General features: G+C 46.6%; 1 protein-coding gene across 1 annotated transcript; it reads right to left on the bottom strand.

Moving 5' to 3' along the window:
* Positions 1–13682: 13682 nt before the first annotated feature.
* STC2 (stanniocalcin 2) lies at positions 13683–20690 on the bottom strand. Its single transcript, XM_010579062.1, has 3 exons — positions 20535–20690; positions 17790–18001; positions 13683–14233 (listed from the first exon to the last, which is right to left on the bottom strand). The coding sequence occupies exons 1-3, from the start codon at positions 20688–20690 to the stop codon at positions 13840–13842; spliced, it is 762 nt and encodes a 253-aa protein (XP_010577364.1). The 3' UTR covers positions 13683–13839.
* Positions 20691–22521: the final 1831 nt, after the last annotated feature.

Raw genomic sequence — 22521 nt, 5'->3', positions numbered from 1 at the left:
CAGTCCTGCCCCAGACTGATGTAGGTTATTTCCTTGCAGAAATTCTGGTTCACACTATTGGGACTGTGTGCAGTCAGACTTTCTGGCTAATGTGCTCCAGTGAATCTAGAGACAGTAATTTAAGATATTACTGCTCCAGTTCCCCATCTTGTGTTCTTGGGGGACAGGATGAGCTACACTTCCACTTCTCTAGCCCAATAGCTTGTTTTTTGGGGGGCAAACTGACCTTTGTTGACGGCTTAAGCTGATGTAACAAACTCCTCTCTGGAACTCCCGAAATGGAGGTGTGTGTCCCATGATGCCGTTTTTGCTCCAGGAGTGGTGACCGTCGGCAAGCCACAGCAAAATCCTTTGGGCATCTTAAACTGGTCTGCTGTGGTTGACCAAAGGATGTAGGTCAGAGCCCTAAATACAGCCCTCGCACTACATTTGTTCTGGTTTTTGCCATACCTGTACACATTTACTTACACAGTTATACAACTTACCATATGTTTATTCAGATTCTCAGAAGGAAACTTTACTATGTAAGAAAGTGATGCATAGCACCTTTTGGGGGGGGTTCTTTTCTTTTTTTTTTTTTTTTTGCCAGACTTGGTTTTCTTTTGTGATCTATCTTAAAATATATCAGGATTGAAATGGAAATTCAGAAAAGAAATCATGAGAAGGAATTATTATCTAAATGAAACTGTCTAATATATCGACTACATATGAAAAACAAAGTAAGTGTATAGAGGCCTGTTCTGCATGCGAAGCTGGTGTATTGAGGTTATTCTTAAATAGTGAGTTAAACAAGGTATTTTTCCTGGTCAGGGTCTTCAAAGTTTTAGTACTAGCAGAATGCATTCTGAAATACTTATTCATGGCTAGAAGTGGAAAAGAAACTTTCCTGCTTTTCAAGTCATTAATTAACACCTGAATGATAAAGTACCTCAATCAAACTGATTGAATAAATCAGAATGAACAATTCTGACTGGTTTTTCCATACTTGCAGTAAAAGTTATTTTCATCAAAAGCTTGTTGAGGTTTTTGACATGTTCTGGTCGTGGTCTGTGGCTTCCACCATTTCAGCAGTTTGACTCCCTTTAAAATGCTGTCATCATGTATGATTTGTGCAATTTTTCTCCATAGGGCAAAGGATTTCAACAGATTATAATGTAAGTTTGATTCTGTTTCTAATGTCATGTATGTATATAGGTGAAATGAAAAAATAAAATTTAATAAGAATAACTTAATGTTTATCTACACTGAGAGCACCCACTGGCTGTCTATATATAACCCAGCAGGCTGCCTTTAGGCTGACACTGGTTTTGTTGATGGCATTGTCCTTGACTGGGTACAATGTCTTATTTTCTATTCTAATCCCCATAACATTTATTCTTAAAGCACATGGCCCTAAGAGTTGTCATGAGGGGTTTGGACCTCTTTCTGCAGAGCCCACATGACTCTGCTTCCAAATACCAGCTGGAAGTGTTTCCCCAGTGTGGGGAGTTGGGTCCCTGCGTGGGGAGACAGCCTGGCCTGGGGCATCAGCTCTTAGAATAAGCCTGTAGTCAATTTTCCAAACTTAGGTGTCCTACTTGGCCTCCAGCTGCTGCTCCAGAAAGCCACCAGTCTCCAGGAGGTGCTGGGTCATACCTGCCAGCTCCGGGTGGATGTCTTGGATAACCTAGCACATATCAGCTGGCTCCTGACACCTATATTTTCGCAACAAACCCCTTCCATCGCGCACTAGATGTTGCTGTTTTTCTGCTGCATGCTCTTGAGCAAGTCACTTCTCACTGCTCCTTTCATCCTTTGCTGTGGCTGTTTTGAGCGTCATCTTCTTGGTCCTGGGACTCTTGTACCATGTATTTACCTGGATCTGAGCAGGAATAACAAGAGTAATAATCATGTGGCCCAGACCCACCTGCCAACCGCAGCAGGTCTGACGGGTCCAGCTGGCCGTGCACGTGCACAGCAGGCTCCGATGCGCACAGGGCACGGCTCCGGGACCGTGCAGGGGCAGCTTGCCCAGAACTCATGCCCGTTTGAAGCTGGGGCTTCAAACAGTAGGGCACTGTAAGGGACGGGCAGGGGGGACCAGAAGATTGGTGGATGGGTGCAGGACTAGGAGGGGATGTGGTGGTAGCGGACGCAAAGTTATCAGTGTTTTGGCTTTCCCTTGCCTTGCCTTGCCTTGCCTTCCCTTCCCACTGGACAAGCACATTCCTTTGCTCTTGGGGCAGAGTTTTCAGGGACCAGAGCAGCCTCCCTTCTGTGGTATGCTGTGTGCGCAGGCTAAGCCTCATTAGCAGCTCATTAGTAGTACTCTTCCCTTTTTTATGACTTTTTTTTTTTAAACTTCTTGAGCCTTCTACACACAGCAAGCAGCCGGCAGAGTCAGCGGAGAGGTAATGTCTCTGGAGTAATTTCTCTACTCTCTGTGCCTTCTGTGTCTGCCTGGTCTCCCCTTGCAGAAGATATACCTCCTCAGGGAAGGGACAAGTTGAGTTTGCCTCTTGCCATCCACCCAGAGTGAGCAATTTCTGCCATCAGCTCCACGCTCTTGAAACTCCTTTAAGAGGAAATTGTGGAGCAGCTAAGGGTTCCCATTTGCCCTTGCTTCTTTCCGTATCTTCTCTGTTCCTCCTTCCCTTTCTTTTTTTGGCTATTCTTACACTTTCCCTTCTGTTTGTTATTTCCCTCTCTCTTCCTTTCTTCTTCATTTTTTCTCTCTCCTTCCTCCCCCTTTCTCTTCCTTTCTCTCTCTCTCTTGCTGTTGGATATTATGAGCTGTGACAGCAGCCGCTGGGAGCTGGAATCCAGGGAGATAACAGCATTGCCATGAGAATCAGTCTGCTCAGCTACAATTAGCCCTGCTGATATCTTTCACCTGGACAGAGCTGCCTTATCATTGCTACTTCTTGGAAAATGAAGGGTCACAGATACTGATCGCAGATAGCATGACTCTGGCATTTCTCTCTGGTTTTCATGTTGCTGGAATCCCTTTTTGGCTCCCTTCTCCATACGATTAGTTTTGCATCTCTCTTGTTCAGCTGTGCTGCTGTCAGATGGAAAGCAGGCACCGAAGCTTTCCAGTGGTTGTATGGCTGAAACAGAGACTCCGGGTAAATTCACCTGGTGTGAGCAACGGCACACGTCCGTGAATCCTGGATGTTCCTGAAGTTCAAAGCCAGAAATAAAATAACGCGTCAGTGCCTGAGGGCCTCTTTATGGTAAATCGTTGCCCTGTCTTTGGAAACTATTGGGAAGGGCGCAAGGCAGAGCCAGCTGGGCTTGTTAATGTTGGGCTGATCCACCCACCCTGCTCCTGGCTGATTGCGCAGTTCCTGACTAGTGATGCGAAGATGTTGGCAAATGCTCCCACAGCTTTTTTTTTCCACCGTGGATGGGCTTTAGCAACTGTTTTTTGAGCCTGGAGACAGCGGGGTTGTCCCTCCTGGCCTTTGTTTTGGTGGCAATCCCACCTATCTGACAAAAAGAGACCAAAGCAGTTAAAGGCAGCTAATGCAGTCCCTGCTTTGCATCCTCTCTTTCTTCTGATATCTTTCTTTCTATTGGCCTTATAAATACCGCTCTGCAACAGGAATAAACCCTAACTCCTTACCTTTCTGGAGCTTGAAAGCATGTGAACTGCAGGCCAAGCTTAGCAGCAGGGCCACACATAGCAGAGATGGCCTTCTTACTTGTGTGTCTTCTCTCTCGCACGCTTTTCAATACCTTAGAGACATAGCTGCCGTTGTTAGAGATCTGTCAGGTTGCAGTCAGATACTGAAGACAGAGATACTGAAACTAAACTAATGGCACTTGGTCATAATTGGAAGAGAAAAACTAGGCTTGTGGGGAATTGGTACCTCACTGACCATTTAATAAAGCCAGCCTTCAGGACAGGTGCAGGGATGACTATTCATGTATTTTCTCTCTCTCTTTCCCTCTGTCTGGTTTTGCTACAGATTTGCTCCATTTGCAGACAGTACTGCATGAGAATCAGCACGGTCCTATGGATAAGAACTGGTGTTTCTATATCTTTATTTTTCCTTCACCTTTTCCCCTGAAAAGCCCTTTTTTGCCACTTTCATATGAAGTCAGGACAAGTCTATTGCAGCCTCAGTTGGGGCCTGTTGTACTCTTACTGCCAGTAGCAGCATTTTAGCTAATTGCATGCTCTGTTACTGTAACCTGTGAGCTGATGCCATGGGTATCACAGACCCCGCTGACCCTGTGCACTACCAGATTGCTCGGTAACGTACATCCAGTTGAGATGCGCCACATCAACATACTTGTATTTTGGTCAGCGGGAGCACACAGTTTGGAGCCAGCTTTATGCTTTTGCGGTGATTTTGGTGGGTTGCGAGACTGCAATCAGAATTATTTTTGATTTATCCAACACCAGATACCATACTGGGGGCACCAGCCCCGGTGTCACGCCGCTGCAGAGTTGCCAGTTCCATAGGAGGGTCCCTAAGCCTGGCCCCACTCTGTTTCTGCCGGAGGAGTAAGCTGCGTTTGTGGGTGTGTGTCACTGAGCGTATTAGAGCCGGGGTTGCGTAAGCGTTACTACGGGTGTACCACGGCGCAGCTACACCTGCGGCGCCGCAGTCCCAGCCAGGGGACAACCTTGGATCCCGCAGCAGCTGCGAGAGCGTGTGGCTTCTGCCGGTTACAGCCCTGAGGACAGAGCGTGCTCACCGTGACAGATGTGCCTCACGCGGTCCGCACGCAGGGACGAGGGCTGGGGGGAGTCTGCTGGATTAAACTAGCGCGTGTCTTTTATGTAGGTGTCCTTCCAGCAACGCTGTGCCTCGCTCTGTTGCTGCTGCTTTCAGGCTGGCGGGCACGCACCGTGCCTGTTGCCGTCGAGCCACCTCTCAGGTTATTCCCTCCCTTCGTGCTGATGTTGCTCTAAAGCAATCCCTCGGTGGTAGTACCTGGTTTATAATGGCTTGGTAGGTTTTATGGCCCCTGAAGGATTTTAAGTTTGCTCACTTTCTCATCCTTGAGAGAATTGCAAAGATCAGAAAATACTTGGTTTTTCTTTCAAAGATAAGGATGGGTGTTGCTTTGGGGCTGGGGTTTCTTTTTCCTGAGAAGCTTAGGCTTTCCATTCCAGCCTCTACCCTCTCTGTCCTGCCTGTGCCTTGTGCTGGTAGAGAACATGATCCTCCTGTTAGCTGCCCACCATCCACTCAAACCCGAAGTCCCGACAGAAGAAAACATAGGTGAATCACAGAGGAATGCGAATCCAATAAGTTGCAACATTTGTATGTTTATCTGACCTTCAATGTTTACAAATTTGTCTGGCAGTCTCATGAGAGAGGGTTTGGCCAACTTATTGGTCAACTGGACCTTAATGCTCTTCTTGTTTCTGGTCAGTCTGGCAATACTGTAAGAACAGCTTGTTCCAAGCCAGCACCTAAATGAGTTTATGTGCTTTAACAGCATCATCACATATTCTCAGTACTGTCTCCTGGCCCTTTCTTACTCCACCCTTTCAAATTTTTGACTTCTATGCTGCTGCTCAGAATAATTGCTGTATTTTTCCAGATAAATGGTACCATCCTGCTACCATCTTCATTGGGAGGGTATAGCTGGTCTTTTCTCCTTCGAAGTGAGGGCCTGACCATTTTTCCAGGCTGTGCTAAAGCTGTAATACGGACCAACAGAAGCAAAGGGAGAGGCTGTTATGTGCAGGATGGCCAGAATACAAGCAATATGGTATATAATGTCAGAAAGCCTGGTAAACTTTATTTCAGGTTTTTAAAAGCAGCATTCAAGTCTTATCTTTGTCACGTTTCAAGTGTCATACAATTCTGGATGCTGTTGAAAGACACTATGGATTGCCTGCTCCTCCATGGTTTGCAAATGGTCTGTGCTTAGCGAGTGCTGCAAAAAACCCCCGTGCCTCAGATCCAGGCATTTCTGAATGTGGGATGTTTGAGAACAGATTATTTTCAGCCTCATCTATTTTCTGATTTTGTTAAGACTATTCCTGATAAGCCTATGTAGTCAGGAAAGCTTCAGTGATTCCCAGCTCCAGCAGGAGCCTAATCTTGATGTCCTACTATTATCAATAAGATGTTTTACCAGAGGCTTTGGTGAACCCAAGATTGGGCCTTTAATTATTATCCAAGACTCACTCCCTGGTCCTGCATCGTCAGCTGTGGCCAGCTTTCCCTAGTCCATGTAATGCAGATAGCCACAAAATACATCTCCTCTTCCAGGAATCTGCAGAGTCAGCTGGCTGCCACCGTGGGCTGCCCAGACCCTCGGGAGCCCTTTCTTGCTGCAGACCAGTTTCAGCTTCCCTGGGCATCCTCTGCCCCCGCCAAGGCATCCTGCCTGCTTTAACTCCCTCTTTCTGTACAGGCCAAAATGCTTTTAATGGGCTTCTGCAGACACATCATCAGTTAGCGTTAGCTTTGGGACCAGCAAGTGTAGGTGGTAGATCTGAGAGAAAAACACGTAATTCCTGTGATTACTGTTCAGAAGCATCTTGTGCAGTGAGTTAATGCTGAGTGTCCAGGTAGACACTGTTTCGTTTTCTGCATGCGGAGGCAAAGGACAGTGTTTCCTTCTACCGGTGACAATGGAAACCCGTTTTGGCCAGGACTCTCTCCTGTGATATACAGATCGGTAGCCTCAAGGTTGGGACTTGCTGACAGCCAGAAGCTACTGCAATTAATAATAATAATAAGAATATTTTCAAGAAGGCTTCAAGCATGTGCACCGCACCCCTCTGCAAACTGATTTCGTAGTGGCTTGATTTCACGTCAGTTTAACAAAATGCTGAATGTGCATAGTTCCTCTTCATTTTATCTTAAAATAGGACATCTAAATAAGGCACTCTGTAGGCCTTTCCCAGTCTCTCCTGGCTGTCAGCTTTCGCTGAGCTTCCCCACACCTCCCACTGCATTTTTCTCCAGGGTAGGAAGAGATTCTGCAATGTAAGTGGGATTATTCATGGGTGACAAATGTAGCCTGGTGTGATTGTGGGATAGAGAAAAGCAGATACAAACTGCAGAAAATTTGAGAAATGGAAGCGGCGTTTATAGAGGAGATTACGTGCCATAATGTCTTAGATAGCGGAGAGCTGATCCCGTGCTGTGTTAAAATGCAGCCTGGTTTTAGCCTTTCCATAAGCTCCCGTTTCCAATGACACCAGGGAAGCTGGCACTGTCTGTGCCATGGGGGCATTTTGTTCTGGCACCGTGTAAGCCGATGCAGGCTTGATTTCAACCTTATTGAGGTTCCTCTTGCAGAACCACGTGCCAGAGCTGATCTCTGTGGTGTCACCAGAGCCACTGAGATGCACAGCAGTGTATCCAGCACACTTGCTGCAGTGGCACGGCCCTTAAGGCACTACTTTCCAGCAGCGGAGGAATAGCCTTAAAAAAAGCTGTATCCCCATCTACGTGGAGAACCTCCCAGCAGACACTCCAAAGACTTCTTCTTATTTTAAAAGAATTTCTAAATAAACTCCAAGCCACATTTTTATAAGGGAGGATGGTATTTGCAGAAAAGGTCAAGGCTATAACAGTCGGCATCCTCGGAGATAGGAATTCTCAGCCCCTGCAGCTTCCCATAATTTGTCATGTCTTTAAACCCTCAAGTCCCCATTTTACATTCCCGATCAAGAAGGACATGAGGTTTTGATTTCAAAATGAAATGCTCCACTGGCTGGGATGTTTTTCCCTAAAGAAAATGTACAGAAACAAAAATTGTTAGGATTTCACTAATTATATGGTTATGCTTAGCCCCGACCCTGTGCCAGGACCTGTTAGTGCTGGGACCGCAGGAACAGACCCGGGAGGGACCTTGCGTGGCATCAGCGGAGCTCCTGCCTCCGGGGAGCTCCAGCTGCACCCCCTTGCATCCCCTCTCCACGATTCAGTTTTGGTTGGTCACAGGCAGGTGACCGGGATGGGTCTGGGTGATGCAGGCTGCCTGGCATTGCTCAAGGCTCAAGATCTGCTGTATTTGTGGCTGGGGAAGCAGGCAGCAATTTCTGACTTCAGCAGGTGTGAGAGAAGCCTTTCCTGCGAGAGTCTGCGAGGAGAGCATGGAAACACGAACATAACTAGCAGTGAAAACTGAGTGGGATTTGTGTTTCTGGTGAGGTGTCAGGAAATAGCTTTAAAAATGCACTGCTGAGAGGCTTCCCAGCAAGCTTTAACTATTCCCTCACCTGGGAAGATCGCTGCAATGAATTCATCAGGCGTGACGCAGCAGAGAGCGGCTCTGGAGCTGCTTTGGCTCTTCTGGCATCTCCAGGCGTGGGCTCAGGGAGGAGAGCGAAGGGCAGTAACTAGGAACCAGTAAAGACAAACGCAAAAGCACTGGCAGTAGGTTTGACTCAGCTCACTACGTGGGCTGACATATGTAAATTGCCATATACATTTGTAAATGTTTTGGTATGCCTGAGCAAGCCAGTATCTGGAATTAATTTTGTTCTTTTGGGAGGCTAGACAGGGAGCCTGTAGGAGAATAAATCCAAATGGACCACATGCATGAATCTTGGTGGGATTTGTTCAGTTGGATGAGACCTGTGTATGTACGTGCATTTGCAATTTGAATTGCCTTGATTTGGTTTTCCTTACCTCACTTGTAAAGTGACTCAGACCAAATTGAACTAAGATCACTCCAGTCTTGAAGCAGACTTGTATGCTGGTATTAAATAGATTTTAAGTTATACACTTCTCAAGGTTGTGCAATGCAGAATCCCTGCTCTGCAGTCTGTTTTAGGGCTTCTTTTTCTCTCTGTGCTTGTGTACTTTTTAATGTCAGCACTCTGTTACTACTGTGCTGTTTGGTGAGACGTGATGCCCTAAGGGAAGGTAAGGGTCACTTCTCCATCACTAACGTCTAGCCACTTTTTGGAGCAGAATGCAGTCTCACCACTTTACGCCTCAGGAGATGAAAAATAACTTCTCTAGTTGAAATTGCAAGGAGGATGGTAGAGGGCAGAATGCAGTTACCTTAGCTGCATCACAGCCAGGGTGCGGACCAGCTGCTGCAAAAAAATGCAATGGGATCTTTAATGCCAACGAGTGGTCCAACACCAGCACAAGCTATTCCTTGGCTGTAGCCTGGCTGCAGGTTGGTCTGAGATCACATCCCACCAAACTCTGTCACATCTCTGCTGGCAAGGCACGCTTCCCTGTTGGTGTTTGATGACAGTCGATGGCAGGATTATAAAGAGCTGTTGCACCTAAAGGCAAAGAAATGCTACAGGTCCTAAATTGCTGCAAATCACATTTAGGCTTGTGAAGCCCATCTCATCCAAAGGCTTCAACTGGATTAGTTATTTTTAAAACCCACAGAAGGAGTGTTAAAAATGTGCTTTTTCATGCAAGCAGCCTTAAAAAAAAATCCGTGCTTTATGTTCTTGAGGTGCTTTCTCATAATTTCCCCATCCCCTTGCTGCCTACACCCCGACGCTGTATGAAAATTACTTTGGAGACAACACAAAGTGCTGTTTCTGCAGCTTGCTTTTTGTAAATCTTTGGATTTTGCTTTTCTCCTTTGCTGAAATGCCAGTAAGCATTTAAGATTTTGATACCTGATCATTGCTGGGATGGTGATGAAGTGATCCGAGAGAGAATTACAGCTACTGTACGTGCCTGTTATGTCCCTGTACAGAGCCAGTGGCTGGTACTTATTGATAGATTATTAATAGCTGACAGTAGAGAGCCAAATGCTTGTTCTCCATTTTTAAGGCAAAATCTTGAAGGGATAACTCTTGCCATTACATGAACTGTCTGGGTCTTTTATACATGCAGGACAAATCTTATCAGCTATTACAGCTTTTAGAAAGCATTGCTGTTGTATTTGTTAATGGGTCTGGCTGAAATCCAGCGCTTAGGGCTTTGGCCCCATGCTGGGGGCTGCTGACACCTTGCCTGTGGGCAGGTGCTGCGGTCAGCCAAGATCCCCTTCCCGGCCCTTACGGGATGCTGAGTTGTGCCTATAATCAACCCGGCTGAGCACAGCGTGGTGCCACTGCCAACCTCCTGAGGCGATTTTGTAATCCAAGATCATCGAGGCAGTGAGAAGAAACTCATGAGCACCTGCATCCCCCTACTCCCTTCCTAACCTGAACACAGACTAATGTAAAGCAGATGAGGTGGCTCTGACATGCTGCAGTGAACCCAATCCATGGCTACTGCTAAGGGAAAAACCTCCCGAAACAAAACAGGGGCTTTGGCTGAGCCTGGGCAGGGCACGAGCTGCTGCTCCCCGTGTTTTTCATCCTATAGTTTGTTCTGCATCTCCCCATCTGCCCTCCAACCAAGCTGCCAGGTCCCAGCTAAGCCGCCAACGAGGTCTCCCTCCCCCAGGGGAATGACACGCCGGTGACGAGGTCTCTGCCCCGGCGCTGGCTCTCCCCAGTATACAGAGAGGAAGGGCTGGCTCCGTCCCCACGTCCTGCCCCAGCCAGGGCACTTCTGCTGCTGCCCAGCTGGCACAGGCTCCGGGGGGACGAGCAGACAGATCACCTCTGCCCCCCTCAGCTGAAGCTGCTGGCCCAGCTTCAGAGGGCTTTTCTTACCCCTTATCGCAGCAGCTGAAATTCCAGCTAAACAAAACCCAGCCACAGACTTATTCAAAACATTTATTAGTGTTTAAGGAAAATAATAGTGTGAAAGGTACAGAGCTTTGTCTAAAGCCATATGCATTTTCTTTTTTTACAAGCTTATTTGGCTGCAAATCCTACATGAGATAAAACTAGTATGTTTTTCTCCCAGAGATTTAGAATTAAGGACAGTTTGTCTTTTTTTTTTTTAGCTTTTCTTTTTTTCCTTTTAGTTCAGCACTTTAAGTTAGGACAGCATTTTCCAGGGTTTACTGCTATCTTTTCCAGTAGGCATTTTGCTTTTCCCAGTATTTTCCTTCCAGAACAAGACTCATTCCAAATGCAAAGCGTAAAGGAAACATTCATACCTTGGCTTTTAAGCTAAACCTCCTTCATGAACAGCAAGTTCATAAGGAATGTGAATTAAAGCATCATACAGTATCTAAATGGACATTTTTTTCTTTTTTTATAAAGAATTAAGGCTATGTAGATGTCGCAATAAAATAATCTCAGGTAAAACGCACCCTATTTGTTAGATATGAAAGAAGGTTTAACAATAAATAAATGATTTATGCTGTCAATAACATTATGGAACTGTATAAAACTATATTTATGCAGCTTTAAACATAAAAAAACATACTAGTGGCATGAATATATACAACACAGGTCATGACGTACGTTTAAATTATCATAGCCAGCAGTGTTCTTTTTTAAATGGAGACACTATAATAAATAGAAATGTTAAATATTTACAATAATAGCATATGTGGAATCAGTAGATGAACACATAAAATCTTCACACACAGAGGAAAAAAAAGTTATGCCTTATACAAAAACCCCTCCCACCCACAGCTTGCCCTCCCCCCCCCAAATTTTCATTGACTAAACAAGGGGAATATACAATTTTCCCCACAGAACGAATGAATACAAATAAAACTGTATGCATGCTGAGGTGATACGTTGACTGAGACATTCAAAGATGTAGATCTATATGTTTCGTTCCCATTGATGAATCAGACCTCTAATGAGAGAGGGATCTTATTTTAGTTCAATGCAAGAACATTACATTGGTAGCGAGTTGTTGTCTCTGTTTCGCATTTGGTGTTGGTTTTTTTTTTTTTTTTTTTGCTAAAACGCTTGGATTGTCTTTTTGGTTTGAGCTTGTTCTTCGTGGTGGCTATATGTCACCAAGGGGGAGAGGACGCTCACAGGAAACCCATGGAGGCATGCTAGAAACCTTCTTATGGTCCCACCAGCAGCCACTTGGTTTTGGAGCAGAGGAGTTGGCCATCAGAGGCAGGCCTGACCCAACCTTGGCAAGCTCCTCCGTGGGACAGCCTGGGTGCCCCATCCGTGGGACAGCTTCACTACAACCCAGCGGGGCAGCCGGCACTCTCACCGCCAGAGCTCCGCTCCTCAGGTCAGCATGGTCTTTGCTGCTACAGTACCTGGCCCGATCCCACCTCTTCCCAATAAAGTCAAATGGAAATTCTGTCACAGAACTTAGCTAAAATCAGGCAGGATCAAGGTCATGTCTTTAAACAAAGACCTGGTGATCACATAGAGACACACCTTTTCAACTTAACGGTCCTCTCTTGCTTCCTACGTGGCTTCTATTAAAAGCAATGCCTATAACTTCTGCGGGTGGATACATGCATTAAACCCTGAATATAGCTATTAGGAGCTGTGTTCACTTAGCAGTAACTAAAATCTGAGTTGGAAATCGTAGCCAAATTCCAACACCCTCTACTGTTTATACAGCTCCTTCCCACCATGCGACAAGACGTACGTTAGTTCACCGGGTACGTTCTGTCTCTACTGAACTGCCTTCCTGCCCCCACAGCTTTCCTCCCAAACTTTCTAAATGAGAAGGCTCAAATCCCTGGTGTGATTCCCACTTTCTAAGAAAACTCGCTTTTTCTTTAGAGGAAGCTGAAGAGCTCACCCTTCTGTCCCCATGGATGCTGTAACCTCCATTTCCAGTACAGTATCTGGGGATATAGGATTGCAGATCTGCAACCTGAGAATTACAATTGCATAGGGGGTAGGAGAGATGTGTCCAAACACCTCATTCACACTTAAAACCGCTTAGAGACAATAAGCTCTTGACACTCTTCATCTTTAGTAACTCATTCTGCAGAGATTGGTGGTCATTATCTGCATGACAATTAAAAAAACCCAAGTCAACCCCCTCTCCTTATCTTTGGCATTTGGATAAACCACAGCTGATAGGCAGGTTAGAGTGGGGCTCCACATCCCAGCAAGCCGCACCATGCTACTGGTAAGGAGAGACAGATTTCTGATGGGCCTTCAACACAGCCCTGCAGAAGAACTAAGTATATGGGGTCCTTCGCTGTCTGAGCCTATGCCCATCCTTTAACCTTGGGCTGTCCGTAGGGCTGGAGGACCTCTGTCACTGAGTGGGCAAGTGTAAGCAGAGAATATGCACAGGGTTTTTAGAGGTCCGCGAGCATACTCTTGGGGGTCCTCCATACTGTGCAAGTCTTAACAGTCGCATTGCCTTGTCTGGAAGCTGACGACTTGCCTTCGATACGCTGGAGTGACTGGATTAGCAAGTGTCAAATTATGCAGTGGTTAAAAAACAAACAGGGGGCACTTAAACTAGGCAGCGTCACCCGGATGGGAACAATGGCTCAGAAGTTAGTTAAGAGAAAGCGGTGGAGCTCCAACTGCACAGTTCCCATGCGAGAGACGGGGTAGCTATTTCATTATAGAGTGTCACATAGAGAGCCTTGAGCTCTTGTGTTCTCAGCCACAGGCAGAAACCAAATCCCCCTGGAATTCAGCCATCTGCTGTAAGGCTGCGCCCTAAACCTGCGGAGGTGCTAAGCCACAAGCGGCCACATGCAATCTGGCAGAGCCCTCTTGGAACCTTCTCCCCAGCCAAGGGGACCAAGAGAAAAAAAACAAACCCCCAAAACAACCCAACAGTCCCCAAACAAGATCCTAAATTTCAACTGACGTCCGTTCCACAAAAAAGGGGAAAAGAATTTAGTTGGAGATATTTTGCCACATTTGGTGGCTGCTCAAGTGTCGAGTTTGCTGGATCGATAACCCATTGCCACTGCTCTCCCTTTGCTACTATATACACTGTTGCTGAGGTCCATATATATCTTGCAATGCCCTGTGCTTGACCTCTGAATGGGAAATGCTTTGGAATGTCCATAGACGGGAAGATGGGACTCAACGGAGGCGGCTTCCAGTGGAGGGGGAGGATGGGGGGAACGGGGAGCTGGTGCCTTTTTTCACCTCCGGATGTCAGAGAAGTCGGACAGTTCATCTGCCCGGTCCATGATCCCCTGTGCCCCTTTGGGACCGTGGCCCCCAGCTTTCACCCGGGCATGGGCGTTCAGGTGGCCCTTGGTACCTCTCTCTCCCTTAGACGCTCGCGAGCTCTCCCTGTGGTCGGCGTCGGAGTGGGCCAGCATGTCCCCGCGGCCAGCAGCCGCCCTGCTGCCTTCACCGGGCTTCTTCTCGGGACCCAGGATGGTGTCGCCGTGCACAGCCGAGGTGCAGAAGCTCAGAATGGAGCAGAGACTTCCCCAGTTCTGTTCGCACTGGGCCTGGACGCTTCTTGTTATTGCCTTTTTCACCTCCTCGCCACAGGTGAGCAGGATATTCACTAGGTCAACATATGGCCTAGAGGTAAAGGGAACAGCGAGAGGAGAGTCAAAAAATATATAAGGGTTATCTATGAGTAAACGAGTGTAACGGCCTCTCTACCCTACCCTCCCTCGTGCACAGCACAGTTCAGTAGCGTTAGCCCCCTGCTACCCACTGACTCGGCAGCCTCGTACAGCAATTTTGCACCATATGTTTATTATGCAATGTATTATATTCTGATCAGCCATACTGCTGTAAGAAATGCACACGATGGCATCCTGTCAAACAAAGCTTCACTCAAAGTGCTGGATCTGCCTTGATTGCTCCCCCACCAGAGATGCTCTGGGAGAACTGTCATGTCCACCAGAGGAGTAAGAGGTCTACAGGCTTGGCAAATGGGAAGAACTGCTATCTCACACCTGCCCCTACCTCTTTCTGTGCCCCTTCATCTTTATTAGTCAGGATACATGACAAAAGGAAACCTGTTCATGCGCAGAGCCATCAACTTCATCAAACTGCTTGCTATCTCCAGGTGAACAGCTGGTACAGAGCATACACTGATCACCGGTCTGCAAGAAAGAGGCCTTTCCTCACCTCTGTGAAGAGCAACAGATACTCAGCTAGAGGTTCTCTGGCTTTTCTCATCATCTTTAGCTTTCCCTGAAGCACTAGGTGTTGATCTCCACCACATGCAAGATCCTATCTGGACTCAGGATCCGACTGCACAGAGCGCAGACACATGGAAATCCGCTTTGGTGGCACTGTTTCTTCCCACACCAAGTTTTTTTTTTTTTTTTCCCTTAATTTCCTTACAGAGTTGAGTACAGCTTTCAGTATATACCTTTTCCCAGCCAAATAAGGACTCCGAACAAGCCATGGCCAAATACTGTTTCTGCTTCCCGCCTGTCCCTCTGTGCCCCACGGCACAACGCTGCCCCAGCGCAGGCACTTTGGCTGCCTCAGCCATGGGTCACCGAGTGCAGTGATTTTAAAATAGTTGCGGTCACAAGTTTTGTGGGTCAATATTGATGTTGTTTATTGACACAACCGCTGCTAGCAGGCCCAGAAGGACGTGCTTAAAAGTCTTCCACGGTAGGAACCATCCACAGCACAAGCGGAGAACTGCCTGGGGTCAGCAGTCATAGTGGTGTGGGGTGGTGGGGGTGCACCTTCTGGGTACACAGTCCACCAGCTCTGGTGGCTGTGGACAAGTCTAAATCTCTTCCCATGGACTAAGTCAGAAGAGATGAGGAAAACCAACAGATTATGATCAGTGTCTGACACTACCCTGATTTTTACTTTGCCCAACTGCTTAAACTCATTTTGGATGACTAATCTGGGAGAGCCACCTATTCCCCTATCTCAAAATATTTCCCATGTTTGGATTGTTTCTGTCGTTTAAAAAAAGTTACTTGGAATGCAGCAGCGACCGATCTGCCAGGGCCTGTCACCACTTCCACCATAGCAAATCAGCCTGACCCCCACCCCACCGCAGCTGACTCAGGAGGAGACTTCGCTGCCCCGACCACGTTCCTCAACACTCATCGGGAGAAAACAGTCCGAATAAAAGAGTCAGAGAACAAGTCTGAGAGCTGCCACTTGCTGCTCCGCTCTTAGTTTTTGTTTTAAATGTAAAATAGAAGATGAGAGAGAACTGAGCACATTGCATACAAAGTGATCCAGCAGAAGAAAAAAAAAAAAAATAAAGGGAGCAATCAGTTGTTGAAGTTGGACATAACCTTTACAAAAATCTTTGGAAGAAAAAGGTTGCTGGTATGACTAGAAAGTGGCTCAGCTGCCAAATATTTCAGGTATTCAGAGTCTGCCAGAGCCCTGCAGATTAATACTGGCCCATTTCTCCTTCACTGTTTTACTTTCTGCATTTCAGCTGGCCTGACCATAGTACCTGAACTGAGCACAAGGCTGCAAGTCAGCAGACGTGATTTTATTTCCAGCTCTGCCACACTTGCCTATTGATCTTGAACAAGTTCCTTAGTTCAAAAGCTTCAGAGATGGCCTCTAAATTTAGGGGAGGGGAGGAGGCTGGCTGGCTTCTATTTGGGGAGTCCCGCATGGGAAAGCTAAGCTCCGACTCTGTGAGATGCTGAAAATGAAGTGTAGGAAGCTCTAAATGAGATCGTGCAAATTATAGGTGTTTAGCTGAATGATCCGTCTCTTCTCAAACTGAGAACCCCCCAGTTAAGCTCCCCAGGAATAAGCAGCTGCCTTTGAGCATTCTCGCTTTAGTGCATTTGTAAAACAAGGATAACTTACTTCTCTTTGGACAGGCCAAGCGATGGGGGGGATTAACTGGTACCAAGTACCCAATTTATAGCCTACTAACACAGCCTGAGCAGTGCCCACGGAGAGGTGCTGCTGGGCAGGATGGAGCCCCGCTTCCCCTCTCCCCCCGGCAAGGCCAAAATCTGCCTTTGATCCCAGCCTCAGGAGCATCCACGGAAAGGGCCTTGCTTTCAGGCCACCATGTTCAGCTCGTACAAACCACAGCAAACAATTCTGCATTTCAGAGTAAACTGGCATCAGAGTGTCTCTCTGCAACTGCAGCTTAAGTATTAGGGGGTGGTTTTCAACAGAAAGTAAGGGAATCGGGGCACAGCTCTTTTGGAGACCAATGAAAATGCAAGGCTAAAAGTCCAGAAGATAGGATTCTGTAAAAGAAAAAAATGTATCTGTCACGATTGCTGGGATTCGGGGTTTCTGTGCTAATATCTGCTAGGGATAAGAAGGCATAGAGGCGTGGTAGGAAGGTGCTCTAAGGTTAAATCTGCTGCCAGGCTGTGGCCTCAGCCTTCTTGTTTGGGAGCGAGGTGTTCACCTGCAAGAAAAACAGGCTCCTATTTTTGCATCTGTGCACAAAGAGTTGGTACAAACAGCTTGTGCCCGGTTTGTTGCTGTCATGTAGCAGCTTTGATCAATTCCAAATAGGATTCGTGCCTGCCATTCCTCAGAGGGCAGCTGTGTTCCCAGTCAGGGGGATGAACTCCTCAAAATCTGACTTGTGCCTTCATTTTGTACAGCTCCATGTTTTATTAAAAGGCATCTGAGATTAATAAGGGGTAAGATGAATGGAAGATTACCTGGGGGACTGCAGCTCTTTCAGGGACAATTAACTACAAGACATTTGAAAGTATGTATTTAAAGAAGAAATTACCATCTTACTGACAACTTTGCATAGACCTTCTTCCCCCTTCTCCTCTAGCTGTCATCTTTAACAAGATACTGGGGTCAGGAATGCTGCCTTTGAGCTCAGAAAGCACAGAGACATTTTGAGATGCTTCTGGAAACAGCAGAGACCAACACTGTATTTCCTAAAGGACCAAAGGGACAGCCAAATCCAACTTCAACCCATTTCACCTCCTTCCAGTCACATCCAGCCCTTTGTAAACAAACTAGTCTGCAAGCGCCCCTGCGAAGAAAGCATTACCTTGGTCTGGTACATGGGAAAACAAGACGTGCTTACGGGCCAGAAAGAGGTGAAACAGCTCTTGGGCAGATGCGCAGCCCATTGGCACCATCGTGCTCCTGGAAGGAGCTCCCACGCCCCTGACTGCACTAGCATGGAGGCACTTACTCATGCTGCAGCAGGTCTTTGAAGTGAATCATCTCCACAATGACCTGGACGTTCTCCTTGGCAGCGGAGCAGAGGTCATGCTTCAGGTAGCACTCCCGCTGCAACTGGAACACCATCTCTTTAATGGCAGGGCACTTACGGCTGATGCAGCTGAATTTATGCCTCAAGGCATGAGCCTTACACTTCAGAGCGTCTTTAATGAAGGATTTTCCCTGAGAAGAAAAGAAACGGAGTAGGTCTGTTTTTTTGTCCATTAAGCACAGCAGATGATTTATGCCCAGCTAGCTGCTCCTCTGTAGGACAATGTCAAGGGTTACTAGATTGCTAAGGGTATCACTTAATGGCTTTTCTCCCTCTTCTCTTTGTTTCTCTGCCCTTAAAGACCATGCCAAGTTAACCTGGCTTTGCTATCCCAGTGGAGCTGAACACAGAGGGGCTTCCTCACTGGCATTCTGGGGTTTCCTCTGCCCCAACAGCTGAATGCCCAACAAGGGAAAGGACAAAAGTAAGCACCTTGAAATAAGTCAATGCTCGAGTTCCTGGCTTCATTTGCTTCTGGGGTGGCAGCACAGCAGGTTCACACAAAGAAGGGGGCATCCTGCCACAGCTCAGGTCCCCAGGACCACAAGCAGATACCCATTCACTAACTGCAAATTAGGTTTTTTTGCAAATTAATTTTAAAATTAAAACTCATAGACACGTATGCACTGTCTATATGCATCTGTGCCGTTCTCCAGCTGTATTTTCTGTACTACCACTTCCTCAGAGAGGGACTCAAATCAGCACTAATAATAATCCAACAGTGTCTTGATGTCTGTTTGCTGCAAGAAATTGTGAGATTAAAAAAATGCCATCAAGAAACTGAAAAAAGTTGCAGGAAAGCTGCTTTAGCAGCATCTCTTTAATCACTGTTTGCGGTTCCTTCATTCAATTGCTTAGTGGGCATCAAACCCACCCCTTCCTTTTCTCTTTGCTATGTGATACCATAGTTGCCATACACGGTGCACGTGTCGCAGTCTGACAGCTCTGCTCAGACTCCCTTCACTTTGCTGAGCAATAGGTGTGTGGAAGCCTCCTGCACTGCCCCATCTCTTCATCAGCTTCAGATTATTTTACACAGATGCTTCATGAAGACCAAATTCTTGTTATCCTTTATCCAAAGAGTACACTGTCACAGCTCCACTGACATTAACTAAGATTCACCCAGACCTGCAAGCAGATGTTATCCCCAAATTATTTCAAGCCAGAAATGTTTCTTGCTGATCAAAGAACTGCTTCAGTTATCATCCATTTCCATTCCCCGTACCAGTGACTCTTACTTGCCCTTCCCTTCAGTAACAAACACACACAGCACAGTAGGCAAATAAGGATAAAAAAGAAAATTCTTATACAAACCAAACCTGACATCAGTTCTCAGGTTTCAGAGAGAAGAAAGGAGAGCAGAAAGCAGAGAGCGGAAAATGGCCAATGTTAATCTTGTCATTTAATGCAGCCTGAAATAACTGTAGATAATACAGAGATGAACCATGAAAAGCCATGTCACAGCAGAGGCTAAAGTCACCTCCATATTAAATAAAGCTCCAGGGGTTTAATACTTGTGCATTGCAATGGAGACAGCTTGGGTATGAAACAGGCTGTATTTGATTAGCAGTATCTGGGGATCCGGGGGAATAGGCATCAATGACTACATTCAGCGTTCATAGGCACGTTTCCCTCCTCTCACAACAGTGCTTACTTTTTTGGTCAACTTTGTTCACTGACAGAATATTGTGCAAAAATAAAGGAGCATTTTCTGGAAGCCACTTGGAAATTAAGTCAAACATTTTCAGATACCCACAGAAGAAACAATTCCCATTTTAATGGTTAGCCAGACCCTTTGTACATCCTTGAGAATTTGAACCCCGAACTCCAGCACTTCAACAGTGTTTCCTATCGGGTGGTCCCACCATCCCTGGTAGAACAGGCTGAATCCTCAAGGCAGCTCTACTTTATAACATGCTTTTAACAGTGCCATGTAGCTGGTGCTTTTAGTCAAGTTATACTGTAAACCGCATGGTCAAGCCAAATGCCGCTGGCCCGTCGTAATGTTCTCTTCCCTCCACACTGAAATGGGAGAGTAGGTTTATAAGACATAATAACAGGATGTCTCAATGATGCATAAATGGTCTGGGGAGAAAATGAAGGAGACAAACTTAATACTGCATACCATCTAAGTAATGTATTTTAATGTCAGTGCTTGAACCAAAGACTTATTTGAGTACAGCAGCTTTAGGAGATTGCCTGTACTGGTTGTGTGCAAGTCTTGAGAACCAACTTTAATAACTGCACATTGGGAAATATTTTGATATGTCTAAATGAGCTGGGTGCCTAAGTTGCATTTCTGAATCAGCTTTGAACAAACATGGTGTAGAAGCTTAAGCCGCTTAGTGCTTCTGAAAACCACGTTCAGCTACGTTAGTGTTCCGATTTAATTATCCTGGGTACAGGAGGAAGAAGTGATCACAGGGAGCTGTAGCTAGAGACAGCCTGTCTCCTGGGACAGGTTGCACACCGCTGCTCTGTTACTGTTCTGGGGTCTTGATTCCGGACCCTTCCACAGAAAAATTCTTAGGGAAGCTGGTCATGTGCAAATGTAGATTTGTTCCGTTACAGTAACTCTTTTTTCAAAGGTGTGTTAAGGAACTAAAATACATGCCAAGTGTATATTAGAAGCAAGCAGATACGTAGGACATTTCGCCGTGTTACCTGGGCATCAAATTTTCCAGCGTTGTGCAGGAATGTCATGCAGATCTCGTGTAAGCCTCGGATCTCACAAGAATTGTTTTCAAAGCATTCAAACACTCCACATCCCACATCGCCAGCATTAACCAGGCAGTGCTGGATTTCAGCTAAAATGAGCATTGATTACAGTTAATTTGCAGAACTGTTCATAGAAGCTGGTGGTGGGTAGGGGTGGGGAAGGAAAGAGTTATTCTGCTAACATCATCAGTTCGAAAGAAAAAACACGTGACAAGTTATTGTACCCACAGCATGCCCACTTTTTGCAGAAATTAGGCCAAAACTTGGGTGTATTATGTTATGAAAGTAATATCCAAGAAGTAAATGCCAAATCCACTACGCTTACGTCAAGCTATTTCACTTGAGAACTGTCTAATGCTTTTGCATTCCTCAGGAGCAAAGGACGGGCATGATTTTTGCTGTCTGACTTGTACAAAGCCCCCCATCAAATTCAAGTGCCAAAATGAGAAGCCCAGGACCCACCCAGCTAAAATTTCTCATTTCTGGTACTTTGAGTTAGTTTCTGGCGATTTAGCACTATGTTTTTTTACAGACCACTGGGTTTCCTCTGTCGTGATGTCTACAAAGTTAATGGCAAAACTCCCACTGATAAATAAAGTCCTTTGCACCGAGTGTTGCATAAAGCTGCAACTATGTCCTCACCTATGCAGAAATCAATGGAATATATACATTTATGTATGTAGAAAATAAAACTGATCTACTGGAAGTAGCTGCTACATATGTGTTTATTCTGCCCTGTCAGGTGTTATGTAATACTGTAAAAAAAAAAAAATGCTGTCTAATACTCACTTACCAAAAAAACCCCCAAAAATCTAATTCTTAACAAGACAGGTTCTGGTCCTTTAAAAAAAAAATGGATGTAGTAGTACTGCCAGAGGAAAGGTGGTTGCTGAAAAAGCCTAGGGATAAAGTTAAACAGGGGCAGCTTTTAGACCAGAACTGAGGATGCTAAGAATTCCTGTACTCTGTGCCCTAGTGGTACCTTTAATTAAAGCTCGCCCTTGGGAGCCAGCCTAATCCCCCTCCGAACCGCAGCGTGTTTCAGACATCCCCAGCCTCCCCCTTTGCCATGCGGTCCATTTGCAAGTCTTTACAGCAACTTTCGGTCTAATTTCAACCCGCTGCGAGGCAGAGAGAGGAGCCGCGGATGTAAATGCGGAGTCTGATGGAGTTCACACGACCCCCCCCCCCAGCTCAAAACCAAATCACTGCCGCTGCCTCCCTCCCCCCGCCGCCTTCTACCTGCCCCAAGCGCATCTGGGGGTGGGACACGGCAGCCCCGGGGTCGGCTCCTGGGATTGTCTCAGCCACACGCGAAAAGCTGCGCAAACACACATGCACCGGGCGGCGGGGGGGGGGGGAATGGAGCTCTTTGTGGAGAGCTGCAGAGTGCGGAGCTGGGCTTTTTTGGGGCCGGGAGCTCAGCTGTAGTGCTTGTGTTGGCATCCGGATGCAAACCCTTTGCCGGATCACATGTCCTGGCTCCAGCGTGCTGAGAACTGCACAGTGCCGTGATTCACATGTGGCAGTCCCTAATGGGCATTCGTGCATTCCTGCTCGTGTGTGTTTAAACACGTCTCGCAGCACTGAGAGTGTTAAAAAAAAAAAAGGGAAAAAGGAGAAGGGGGGGGGAGAGGGGGGGAAGGGAAGCGTCTGGATCCCGCGCTCTCTCTTTGCACGGCTGGGAAGCGATCCAGCGAAGTGCACGCCTCAGCTCTCTCTTTCTAGGCAGATAATACCCGGGGGAGGGAGCGCAGGGGGGCGGGAGAGGAGGAGAGAAACCCCCGGTCCGTTGCATCATTGCACGACTCCCTATGGAGGAGGCAAAGCACCAGTCATTTCCAGCCGCTTCCCCTCGCCTCCCGTCCCCCCCCGACCCGGTTTCAAAGGCTGCGCCGAGAAACTTTCTCCTCCCCAGCCCCGCATCTCCGCC

Source organism: Haliaeetus leucocephalus, unplaced genomic scaffold, assembly GCF_000737465.1.
Source record: "Haliaeetus leucocephalus isolate CR32 unplaced genomic scaffold, Haliaeetus_leucocephalus-4.0 Scaffold656, whole genome shotgun sequence".
NCBI lineage: Eukaryota > Metazoa > Chordata > Aves > Accipitriformes > Accipitridae > Haliaeetus > Haliaeetus leucocephalus.
Note: the sequence above shows the minus strand (reverse complement) of the source record. Positions and strands in the feature narration are given on the sequence as shown.

Bases quoted from the DNA above. Each gene is read 5' to 3' on its own strand.
- STC2 (XM_010579062.1), bottom strand. From the start codon at position 20,690: ATGCTCATTTTAGCTGAAATCCAGCACTGCCTGGTTAATGCTGGCGAT. The intron at 18,002-20,534 runs GTAACACGGCGA...TTTTCTTCTCAG, and splicing joins CTGGAAAATTTGATGCCCAG to GGAAAATCCTTCATTAAAGA. The intron at 14,234-17,789 runs GTAAGTGCCTCC...CTTTACCTCTAG, and splicing joins AAAGACCTGCTGCAGCATGA to GCCATATGTTGACCTAGTGA.